Source organism: Apteryx mantelli, chromosome 7 (assembly GCF_036417845.1).
Source record: "Apteryx mantelli isolate bAptMan1 chromosome 7, bAptMan1.hap1, whole genome shotgun sequence".
NCBI lineage: Eukaryota > Metazoa > Chordata > Aves > Apterygiformes > Apterygidae > Apteryx > Apteryx mantelli.
The window spans coordinates 30,014,047-30,026,624 of NC_089984.1; the positions used below are offsets into that span (position 1 = coordinate 30,014,047).

General features: G+C 45.4%; 1 protein-coding gene across 2 annotated transcripts in view; it reads left to right on the forward strand.

Annotated features, from left to right (window-relative positions):
- Positions 1-12,578, forward strand: part of SUFU (SUFU negative regulator of hedgehog signaling) — a 100,139-nt gene that overhangs the window by 1,024 nt on the left and 86,537 nt on the right. For both annotated transcript variants that reach the window (XM_067300183.1, XM_067300184.1), the window contains exon 2: positions 6,897-7,031. In XM_067300183.1, coding sequence (XP_067156284.1) covers positions 6,897-7,031 — 135 coding nt within the window. The remainder of the gene's footprint in view (positions 1-6,896; positions 7,032-12,578) is intronic.

The window sequence follows — 12,578 nt, forward strand, 5'->3', positions numbered from 1 at the left end:
TTTAGGGGAACATGGAGCTTCCCAGAGTGAGGGATGGGGGCCAAAGAGGGTCTTGGCTGGGGCAGGCCATGGGAGAAGTTTTACTCAGCAGAGAGGTTGCCGCGGAGGATTGGGTGGCCCTGGAGTTTCTCCTGCTGGACAGGGGGCACGAGCTCCTCTTCTGCCCTGGAGCTTGGGGTACAAATATGGAGTTAACCAGAATGAACCTGTGCTCTGGCCTCCAAACTGAATGCATGTGGCACGTGCCCATAAAACCCCCAGGAGAGAAGCAGCTTCTTCTGCCCTCGCAGAGCCACGTGTTGTTGTAGGCTGAGGATCTGCTGCTTCCCATCTCTGCTGACACAGTGTCTGACACCAATAACGGCAGTTGTTTATGTGGGAGAGTGGCATGAAGGAAGTACTTGGATGTTTAGCTATCGAGATAAGTGTCTAGTGTCTAGCCCTGTGGGAAGAGGAGTCCCTCATGCTTTTTATTAAAGCTCTGCTGTTCAGCCCCCTCTTCTGGACCTAAGGAACGTGATCAGGTCACCACTGACTGTTTGCTGGCCCTGACGTTGACCAGTCTCTCTTCCAGCACTTTGAAAAAGTTTAGCAAAAGCTTAACTTCTTCATTTACAGTAAGTTTTAACCTGTGTGTCCCTACCCAGTTGGGTCCTGAGCAGCAACAGAATAACATCCTCCCTGTGTTTTACTCTGAAAGGCAAGCTGTTGCTGGTGTCTTCCAAATAAGTGATGCTCTTTGAGGTTCCAGACGAGAAATATAGCTGTTAGTCCTCATTGCTCAGGGTTTTTTTGGTTAATTACTTAAACTGGCATAATGGACTGAGACAAAGATCTTGCAGATCTGTGACTTTGGAATAAAAAAAATTTCTTAGTAACCTGTACATACCAGTACTTTGGTACTTCAGTGGTGGTCTGCTCGGTTTGTTTAGGTACCTGTAATATCTAATCTTAGATATTCAGGCTTCATGAGTTTCCAGTCATCTTGGTTTAGGAGTCAACAGCTTAAAATGCTACTGGCAAGAGTGATGATGATGTGTGTGGGATGGAGGGAGATTTGGGTCTATAATGAGGAATGGCAGAGACCCTTTTTTGGGAAGAATCCTTGCTTCCTGTTTGCTTAAGGATTTGATTAGGACCTCACTGCAGTTGGAGCTCAAACACTAGAAAAACTGCTATTGGCAGTGATGATGGATTGCATGCAAGAAGTAATATGAAGGCCTGTTTATACTAGTGTTTTCTGCTTAACGGTTCTTCCTACTGTCATCTCAGTTGGCTGTGAGAACTGAGAGCTTCTGTAGCAGAACTTCAGAGGTGCCCTTACTGCTGCTGTCACACGCAGGAAGCTCTCGTGCGAGGTCTAGCATACATGTACTTTGCTGAGGTATTTTTCTCGTTTTGTTGGCAAAGCTGACAAAACTTGGGGGTTGATTTTGTTGAAGTCTGGTGACTTATGCCACCACTCGCTCTCAACTAGTCTGTCCTCCTTTGCCCAAGCTGTGAGCTATTAGGTGGTTTAGACTAAAAGGAGAAATTGCTGAACCAAGTTTCTTGCCTTAGGAGAAATATTCTAAAGCTAATCAGCTTTTAATAATATGTATCAGTTTCTCTACAGTTAGCAACAAGTTTTTGTTCGGGGAGTTGAAATTACATTCTTGAGCTCGCACGGCAGAGCATATTCTCCAAGTTGGAGGATCCACAGAATCACATACCTGTGAAATGAAGGGATTTGGCTGTGCAAATTATTTCATGAAACTAGCAGCTCTTTTTTCTTTTCTCTCTTTTTTTTTAACACTATTTGCATATCTTGGGAGAGTGTTCTTGATTGCAATCGGAGCTTCTTGGCAAAGCTTCTGGCTATATTTGTGAAAGGCTGTGCCCTGAGAAGGACTTAGTCTCCATTGCCATCCAATACCTGCTTTTATTTAAAAAATGTGGTTGAATACCTCTGAAGTGGAATATCTTGATGCACAGAACTGCAAGTGAAAAAGCAAGTTTATACTTCCATTGCTTTGTGCTAGGTTTTGGAATATGTAGAATTCAGGCTGGACTGTTGGTTTTTTCATCCTCCGTCTTGAACTTATGCCGTGTTCTTGAGAACCAGTGCTCTGACCTGTGGGCTGAGGCTACTTGGGGATCATGGACCACTCCTGAAGGGTTGGCAAAAGGTAGCTAAGAAAAGCAGACCTGTTGTCAGCTGCTGGAAATGATTATAAAGGACCCCCTGGAGACTTTTCAGGGTGTAAACAGACTGGGGATTTCCCAATGTTTTTCTCATTGTGGAGCTGTTTCCCTTCTGCCCACTTTGGGTTTCTCCTTCAACAGAAACTTCAGAGCACTCTTAACATCAGTCAAAAGATGATTCTTCATGCGGATGCAAATACCGTTCTTCCCCTGAGGCTGCCCTTCTTGCTCCTAAAGGAGCTCCATGAATAGAGAATGTAACAAATTTGTACTGTACCTGTAGCTTTGAAGTTTGGCTCTTCCTAATAAAATCCTCCAACGCTTCCAGCTCTTTGTGTGAACCCTTGTACTGATATGTAGATTGTGATACGAGGTCGAACAGTGCGGTAGTGACTGTGGGTGGGAGGACGTCCCAGAGCAGGCGTTAGCAGTGCTTGACTAGGTAGTGTAGCAGTCAAACCTGACCCTGAAACTGGATGAATATCTGTGCTGACTAGCCTTGGTTGAGCTCTGTTGCCATGAGCACGTTACTAGCTGTCCTCCAGGTAGCCGGCTTAAAGCTAGTGCTAGATGCTCCTGCAGTTGTAGTGGTTTCAGCATAGCTGTATGGCATGGTTGTGTATTTTTCAAAATTAGTTACTGCTACAGGCTTTTTACTTTATCTGAATCACTTTCAAGCCTGCCGGATTTCTTGGGGAATAAACGTGGTCCATCTGGATTACTGTGTAGCGTGTAAACTGGTGTGTAGCTAACTCTGACCAGGTCTGCTCTACACAAAGCAGAGCTCAGCTCTCCTGAGCTGGTTGGCACAGTGTCTTTGCACCTGGCTCTTGGGTAGTTTGATGCTGCTGATCCTGTGGGAGGCTTGGTGTTTTGGGGGAAGTACAGAGTTGATTGCAGGAATGAGGGAGGGATGTCTGGCTTGCCTAGCGAAGTCTAGGCGGAATTTGCTCCCTGTTGCATCTGATCCGAAGAATGCCGTTTGAGTAGCCCTGGGGACGAGCGTGCTTGCAGAGAAGTCCCTGCCCTGAAAAGGGGACAGTTAAGGGTTTGTTTGTTTTGTGCGTTGTCAGAGTGTCAAAATGCCTTGTGTCAGCAAACAGTGTTCCAGTGTGAATCATCTGGCATCTAGGGTGTTATTAAACCCAGTTTGGAAGCAGGTTTTATGCATGCAGGAGAAACTTGTTGCATAGCACGTGGAGGTGTTTTCCCCTCATTGCAAATCTTATTCATCTGCTCCAACCACTTGCTGACCTCCCACACAGTTTTGCTGATCATTGTATTGACCTCTCTTGCTCTGGAGTCTTCCCAGTCAGGTAACTGAAAATTTGTGTGTGACTGTTGCTGCTCATGAGGAATTCAGGTGTTTGTGTCACTCACTCCTCTTCTATCCTGCACAAAAAGGAGCTCTAAAGCCGGAGACAGGGGAAAATAAACTGTTACAGCTTTCCACGTGGGTTTCTTAGCAAATACTGGGCTACGGAGATGGCCTGGCCGCCCTCAGTGCTTTTGGGGCAAAGGAGCTCTGCATGCCTGCAAAGTATAGGGCAGTTATACACAGACCCTGTGCTTGGCTGCTCCTAGGAGGAGTGCGGCTGTATCCTGGCTAGAATCACTTCCAGCTGGCTACGTCCCCATTACTGTGCTAGAAGTTATTGCCATGTGGAGTTTGAGAGTTGGCCAGCAGGTCAGTGCCACTACTCTGAACATAACCACCTGGCCGAACGTTTGCTGCAGAGATCTCAGACAGTGTCTGGTGCAACCTGGTGATGGGGGGGAGGGAACTGAAATGCAGGTGGAGATGGGGAATGTCAGGTGGAACTAGTTTTTTTCCTAAGTGTTTCAAGATACCACTAGAGTTACAAGAATGGGTTTTTACAGGCTGCCTTTAAGGATCGAACTCTACTCCATCCCAGGGCCTAACATGCATACCCCGTGTTTACTTTCCAATTTACCTTTTACACCATAAAAGCACTTCTGTTGTATGAGAACCTAAAGGTTGCATAGTTACGACTTAGCCCTTGCCTAGTTGAACTCTGTCCCATTGCTCGTGGTGGGATGCTCATGTCCTCTCCTGCTGTGGTATCCTCGGCTGCATCCTTGACTGACCAGCTGTGAAGCTAAAGCTGGCATGGAGCCCTTGCAATGGCCTTAGGTGACTAAGAGGAGGGAAACTGCTTTAAGGAAGGTCACTCATCTTAAATAATCCTACTCTGTTTTGTTTTTTTCCCCTGCAGTAATGAGAGAGGCAGTGCACTCACTGAGAGAGCCCACAGGCCCTTCCAGCTGATCCACTGTTATTTTTTCATAAAAGCCTTTTAATACAACAAGCTGGTATATTATTTTGTATATCTTTAAAAGCAGTTGGGAATTTTTGTGCTTGTTGCTCTGTGGTTTTGTCTTCCTTTCTTTTGCGAAGTACCCCTCTTGATATCTGAGGAGCTTGGTGGTGTCATAAAAGCAATATATTGATTGTGTCATTGGAAGCTGTCCATCTTGCACCGTATGGGCAACTTTAGAGCCTTCTAGATTAAATACTTGTCCAATTCTATTGTGTTTCTTCCTGCTGGTATGTACCCTAAACATGCTCCTTGCTCTGTTGGTCTCCTTAGGCTTCAGGTGGGAATGCACTGTGCTCAGCTCGTGCTCTTTTTCTTCTTGCCCCTCTAGAGATGCTGCACAGAAGATAGCCACCCTAATTGTAAGAAAATCCTTATCAGGATCTCCTTCCTTTTTCAGCTTCCCAAATACAAAGTCCATGGTGGTTCTGCAGCTATTCATGAGACAGATGAGCACTTTCTTTCACTCAGTAAGAGACTTCGGAGTTGGGCAGTGGAGGGTAGGCATAAGGTTTTAGATAGTGTAACACTATCACTAGGAAACTGCTTAAGAGTTTTTGGGGTCCTTCTGGAAACAACAGGAAACTTGATGATGGAGAAGTTCAGACGCTGCAGCTCCGATGAGGCCTGTGCAGAACTGGAAGAGCAGCTTTAATGCCTCTGTTCTGCCAAGCTAACTGCCCCAGCTCTGAAGCACTCTGTCTCGAGGGTCTCTACTAAATGAGCCTCGAAGAATTGCTGTGCTCAGTGAATCTGATCTAGGAATAGCTGTGCAAGGTGAGGATTAAATCTCTTCTGCATTGATTGCCTGTTTTCTGAAGCTGCTAGGTGAACCCTAGCTGTCCTACCAGCAGCCTGGTTACAGACTGAGGACTAGAATGCTTGTCAGAGTTTCCTCTGAGTTGCCGGAAGGGACTTTGAGAAGGGTGCTGGCTTGGAGAGGGATAGTAGCTAGGTTTCGCTGTATGATCACCCCAGAACTTCCTTGCTAAGGCAAGATGTGAATCCAAACACGGAGCACAAGCGCTCCCGGGAGGAGGCATGGAGCAGAGCAGGAGCTGAGCGTGCTATGGGCAGCCTGACTAGCAGGCTGAATGCTTAAAAAGTGTCTTCCCAAACCTGCCGCTGTTTGATAAAAGGCAATGGTACTTTAATCGTGGAACAAAAATGAGGCACTGGAATGCTTCTCATGCAGCGGTTGTGGAGCGCGTAATGGTGATGGGCAAAGCCACAGGGCTAGTGTGGGAAGCATAGGCACGCCCCAGAACCTGCACATGAGAGGACCAGGGTCTAAACAGATGATGTGGATGAGGGGAGTTAATGTATAATAAGTGGTTTGAATGAAGGGAGTCATACTAGTTTGGATTCTCCTGTTCTGAGCAGTTGGAAGTATTTTACTTGATTGAAAAAATGAGTTGGAGACAGGAAACAGTTAAAGAGCTGCTCATGCTATTCCATAAACGCTTGTGGTACATGGTTTGATGTCTTGTCTCTTCTTGCTTTTTTCTATCCTGTTTGTTTTATGACTGACAGGGCAAACAGCAAGCAAAACAGACTAGCATGTTCCTTCGTTCAGTGGGGAGTTTACCTGCCTCTGCACAGCCAGATGTGACTGCAAGAAGCTGCAGAACGAGCGTACTCGCACTAACTCTGTTAGCACGACAACCAAGTTTCCTCTTCTCTTGTAATGAGAAGCATTTCTGACAGTTTGGGTGATTTAATGCAGTCTGCTGACTGTGCTGCGTTGACTTTTAAGTAATATTCTTGTGTAGCCAATTCTAATGTTGAAGCAGAGGTGGCAATTATGCTTCTTAGTCATTCTTGATTGATACAGCTAGTGTATTTTACAAGTTCTGGTACTAAGTTTTTCTGAATTGGTACTTTCTCCTCCACTATTTTAATGTCTGTGCTTATGTTCAGAAGTATGGATTACTCTTCTCAAAACTTAACCACTTCAAATTTTGCTTTAAGGAGTAGCAGGGTTTTTTTCATTAAGTTGAGGTATATGCTTCTGGCCTGAATTAAGTTTGCAGTGCAGATACAGCTATCACTCTTTACTAGTATAATTTTCCAATTTTCTTTGTTTTGTGGAAACTTTAATGTGATTTTCCAGAGGTTTTCATGCTTTAACGTTAAAAACATTTTAGTATGTTGCACATATGTACTTTGCCTTCCTGTCCTTGAAGCTCTCTGGACTTAACCCAGCCTTTCTCTTCAGGTTTTTTTAAAGGTAACTTGAACATGCTAATTTCATTTTTGTCACTGGCTATGATTTAAAGCAGGTCTTTGTACAGCCCACTGTAGCATCTGTGGACACTTATAATTTGTCTCAAATAAACTAATTTACCTAAAACTTTTTTTCTTTTAATGCAGGCTGGGGGGACCTGATCCTCTGGACTACGTTAGCATGTACAGGAACCTGGGAAACCCCGCGCTGAATGTTCCTGAGCACTGGCACTATGTCAGCTTTGGGTTAAGCGACTTATACGGAGACAACAGAGTACATGAGTAAGTCTCTTATGAGTTCTGCTGGGGTGTGTTCTTTTTTGTATTGCATTTGGGGGGGCTAGGTAAAACCCTGTCCTGCTGTTGCGCTTATTTGATCAGCTGTTTCTTCTGCTGTGAATACTGTAGTCCTGGTCTTGCTAAGGGATGGCGTGTGCTGCTGCTTGCATATAGAAGATGTACTGTGTTCCCCGCTTCAGAATTAGGGCCCACTTTGAATGCAGTGTACTTCCTTGTTAGTATAAATGTTGGCGGGGAGGATTGTTTTTTCTTTTCTTCCTGAATGTCTTTTTTTTCTTTTTCTTTTTTTCCTCCACTCTTGTTGGTATGTTATGGTTATATGCTTAAATCCTGACCCCTCCCTGTGCGTGTTAATGCCTTTCTCTGGAAAACTGCTGTAAGGGCATTTTTTCTGCTGCTGGCACAGCAATGTTAGTGTCAGCGAGTGGACTGCCATCCCAGTGGCTGCTGTATAAGATGCCAATCTATAGTACAGAAGCATAAAATGGTAGTTATTTGCCTTTATTCTCTCCAATAATTGAGTGATTATCTTAGCTTGTTAGTCCTTAGCAGGTGTTTTGTATCGCATTGGGCAAGCAATCTGGCCTGATCTTATTCTTGTATGTCTTTTACTGGCCTTGCTGCTTAACTTTATATAAAGTGAGCTGCAGCAGCCAAGCTGTCATGATCTTGGGGCTGTGATCACAGCCTTTTAACTAGAAATTGAAAAAGGTTTCCAGGGTTGCTGTTCCTTAGCTCTTAGTTTAGTGAAACTGTCTTGTGCTGTTTCATAGCTGTAGGATAAATATCCGTGATGAATGCTGCAGCAAAGGCCCCGATTCGTTCATTCGAGCTCTTTTGTTTGTCTTGGTTAAGTTTCAGCCAGCAGTTTTTCATCCAGGTGCTTTTCTTGCAACAGCAGCAGTCAAGCAGCTTCTTTAACCTTATCCATGTCCTCAAGGCAGCCGCTCCTGTTTGTGGGTACAGCACCATTTTTCAGAAGACAAACCTCTTCTAAGAGGGAAGTCTATACAGAACCGTGGTGTTGCTGAGATCTGCGTGGAGGGTTTGACCAACAAACCCCATTCACTAATCGCTGGGGCAGAGACAAGGCAGGGCAAGAGAAAGGTGAAAGAAAATAATGGGAAATAAAGGCTTCCTTCCCTCATTTCCACAAGAGACCCAGTCCTGGATGTGCAGGTCTTCACACATGATGCCTTTTCTTCTCAAATTTCATCTTTGCCACTAAGAATATGAGGTTGCCAAGATTAGGTCATCTGTGTTTGGCTGCTTCATTTTGTTGGAAGTGAATTCTGTGGGGAGAAAGCATTCTGCTGACTTCCCCTTTTCGGTGGCTTATCAGCCTGAGACTGACTGACTCGGGGTGAGGCTATCCTTTTTGCTCAGACTCTTGCCTGATCGTTTGGGGAGAGAGTAGAGAGTGGACATGGGGGTCTCCCCTGAGGACATCAAGGGTGAGGGGTGGCTTAATGCATTTTTATGAATGAAGAAGCAAATATGTAAGGACATAGCCTTCTTGCCGCTGATTGTAGCACACACTCTGGCCTCTCAAACGCGGGCTGCTCTCACCAAATGCTGCTCTCACCAAATACTGCTCTTATTCTATAGTGGAAAGCTGGAGGAGAAGGGGTGAAAATATCACATGGATGGAATATCACAATTTCAAAAATCTGCCTGGGATGAGACCTTCTGTGTCTTCATACTGTTAAATGCTTCGCTCTGGAAATTCATACTCAGAAACCTTTCGCTGGTTACAGTTCACAGGAATTAAAAAAACAAAACAGAAAGAATGCTCTAGACATAGGCAGCAGGCAGTTTCCTAGGCCTGCAGAAGGAAGGAGTGGCAAAGTCCTCTCCAGATTCCGGGAGGTCTGCGTGGCCTGAGCACCGTGCCCACACCTTGGCCTGGGAGGGGAGCACCGGGGCTCGGTGAGCGAGTCCGCCTTGGCTGCTGGGAGTGCCGCGCTGCAGCAGGAGCCTGCAGCTGGGCGCTGCGTGTGAGCAGCGAGCCCGAGGTGCTGTGCTGCTTTGCAGGCTTTGGCAGAAACCTGTTGAGGACAGGGCTGTTCAGAGCTGTCAAAGTGATTTCTGTGCCCCATGTGTATGTATGTTTGTCCGTTCTCTCTGTGTGGGCTGGAACATTGTTCCTGGGCTCCGGAGCGGGGAGTCCCTGTGTCACTTGCCCCGCAAAGCTCAGCTGTCTGCACCCTGCATTGTCTTTATTTTAGCTTTATCCTTGGGGCTACAAAATACAATATTACATATGCTGCCGAGAAGGCTGGAGCTGGCTCTGTCTTAATTGTGAATAGTCTTAATATACATTTATGCATGTGGTAAGGCTGTCAAAGCCTACACATCTCCTAAACGTTGAACCTGAAATTATCATCTGGTATGCGAGCACTGGAGACAGGCACAGGAGAGATTTAAAATGAGCTCAGCACCCACCAACGCTGCTTGTTCCCAGTGGCAGTCACTGTTTGCTAAATACTCTTGAAACATGACTGTCTGCCTGAACTGCATATCAGCAGATTGGCACTGCACGCGCCCTGCATGAATGTAGTGATTATTCTGTGCATTCAAGAAGCTCTTGTTCTCTGGGAGGCAATTTAATAAAGCCCTTGTTTAAGAGAATTAGGTATCAATCTCATATTTGTCTCTTGAAGGACTTTGGAATTGTGCTGTCACAGATAACACATGCCACGGGACGGTTGGCAGGAGCATAGGGTGACGGTGGAGTTGTCTAAATCTTTGGAAGGTTTCCTTTAAAGCTGGTGTCACACTGACCTGGCCTCTGGAGATATATTTTTTCTTTTCTTCCTCAAAAAAACATTGCAAGAGTGTAGAGCTGGACCTGCTTGTGACAGTCGGCAGGGTTCCTACAACAGGGATGTGTTTCCGTAACCCTGCCAGCTTTCATCCTTTAGAAAGGGAAAGGTAGTATATTGCCAGAGGCCTTTGAAATCTCCCTCGTTGACTTTGGGTAATGCATAACTTCTCTCTCGTAGGCCTCTTCTGGTGTTGCAGTACAATTTAGACCGATTATAATGCAGTATGAAATGAAAAGGACTTCTTGAGGGTTTTTGAGTGAACCAAAGCTGAATAGGAGGCCTCTATATTTTTGTTTATAATGGAATAGCAAACAGATGTAGCAAGTAATGTGAAAAAGTTTATTTTAATTTATATTTTTAATAAGAACCTGAAAAGTCTGAAGTGGAGCTCTCCCTGTGCCTCCTTGCTGACAGATTTATTTTCAGTTAAAACAGCACTGTTTCCTGCTCTGCTTAAATATCAGCTATGCTCTGCTTACAAAACAGGTCTGTTTTTAAGAGTCTACAGAATAACATAGAAGAAATCTAAGAATTTCAAATGGGGAAACCTTTTTCATTTAAAAACACTCAGTGTTTCATGGTATAATGGCAACCGTGACACCAGCTGTGCTGGGCTGATCGCTGTAAAAATCCTGAATCATGACGTCATGACAGCGTTACGGAACCGCAGGCCTTTCAGCGGGATTTCACGCCAAGTCGCTTGCATGGCAGTAAGTCTCTCCAGTCGAGCATGCTGCACAACCGGAGTGGCAGCAGAAATCCTTCTGTGACACTTCTGCAAGTTTTTCCTCCATTTTTAACTTTCCTTTCTGCTTTAAAATCAAAGCTGATGTGTAACTCTTTGAATCCATGTGGCAGGCTTAGAATAGAACTTTTTTTCTTTTTTCTTTTTTCTTTTTCTCGACTGTTACTGCTCTCTGAAAGAAAGATCCTGCATGGCAGGGATGGGTAGAGGTAACGTGTGCGTGCTGGCAGGGAGCCTCTGGCCGCTCTGGCTGCAGGAGATGTGGCAGGTCCTGCTCCCTCTTCCCCCCTCGCTGGCAGCTCCGGCCCCACGGCAAAGTCAGCAGTAGGGAACGTAGCCCCGTGCTTCAGTGCAAAGTGCAGCATCTCAGCTGGCAACTGCGGATTCATGCTCAGATGCCAGACTGTCTTTTGGCAGGGTCAAGGCACAGACACCTGATCCTTCCTGCGGTTTCCAAGCGCGGTGGTGACTTCTGACTATGCGGAGAGCAGGCATCCGAGGGAAACGGCTTTAGCAATTGTAGCTGGACTCAGGAGACTCGGTCAGTGGCAACTTCAGCTCTTGCTGTGTCACGGCGTGCTTTGGCCCCTGGATTGTGCTGGCCCATGGGTCCGAAGGGCTGTCCAGGGAGCTAAAGTGATATGTTTTTTGCCAAATTGGCTCCTAGCTCCGGTTCACAGTAAGGCCAAGGCCGGATCTCCAGTTAATTATTCTTGTAGTTCAACAAGTGCTCGCCCTTTTTGTCAACAATTTTAAAAGTGCGTGGAAAATGAGACCCATGAAACTCAAATCCCTGAAAACCTTGAATAGTCTTATTTGTATTACAATTGCAAGGCTGTAATCCAGAGCCATAATAGAAAGCAAAATTTAAATTATCGCTAGCTTAAGATAAGTTGTGCATTTGAGGCCTTCCTGCATCCTGAGAAGAAACACTCCAAGTGTGTTTTGATGTCCAGCTTTTAACGTAAATTTCAATAATTGGGTTTCCTGGTCCACACAAGCGTCATATTGACGAGGGCTTTTCTGGCAGCTTGCCGGGAGCCTAAGTGCAGCATCACATTTGCATAAAACCGAACAGATTACAGCTGCCTCCGTCTCCAGTACAGATGCGTGGTGCCACCCGCGGAGACGACAGGTTCCAACTTGCTGTGGTCCTTTTGATTTGGGCTACTTACCATTTGGATCGAGCGGGCGCAGTGCACGCCGGGATAACGTGTTGTCTCGGTGGGTGGTGCCTCCCTATTAAAGGTGAGGGTAAGCATGAGCCTTTCACGATCTCCGGTCCAGCTTGTGTTCTGCTTGCTTGTATAGATCCTCTGAATGACCTTAACTTGTAAAAGGGCAAGGATGCTTGTTAGAGCTGGGAGGAAGAAAAAGGAGCGCAAAACTGGATCAGGTAACAAATGCAAGGCTTGCGGAGGGGTGGATGTTTTCTGGAAGGCTTTTTCCGAGCATGAAAGGAGTTTGAAAAGAGTATTTAGAAAATAGCCTGAAAGTTGGAACGAGTGCTCTCTTTCTTTTGAGTGCCTGCTGGCTTCTCTTTTAAGCCTGCATGAATGTAGGATGGAGTGGTGCTGACAGCTGTCACTTTAGTGGCCTCTTAGTTCTGTAGCTTTTCATAAATTCAAAAGCTCACTGCCCTCAGCTTGCCAGACTTTAGGCTTAAATTTCGATATTTAATGGGTCCCTTAAGTGTTTCATAAACTACATGCTTAAAGCACCACTGAAATATTACATTGACTCCAAGGTGACAGTGAACGCTTCTAAAAAGCTGGAGATGGACTCTACCTCTCTTTGTCTTCACGAAAATGCAATAAAATAAAGGATCTTTAAAAAGAGAGTAAATCAGGGAAGGGTAATGGTTGTTCTGGGTTGATATTTCAGAGGAGATCTTGAAGCAGTTTTTACAGAGTTCAGTGTGTCTGCCTTGAAGGGAGGAAAGATCCACTCAGTTTA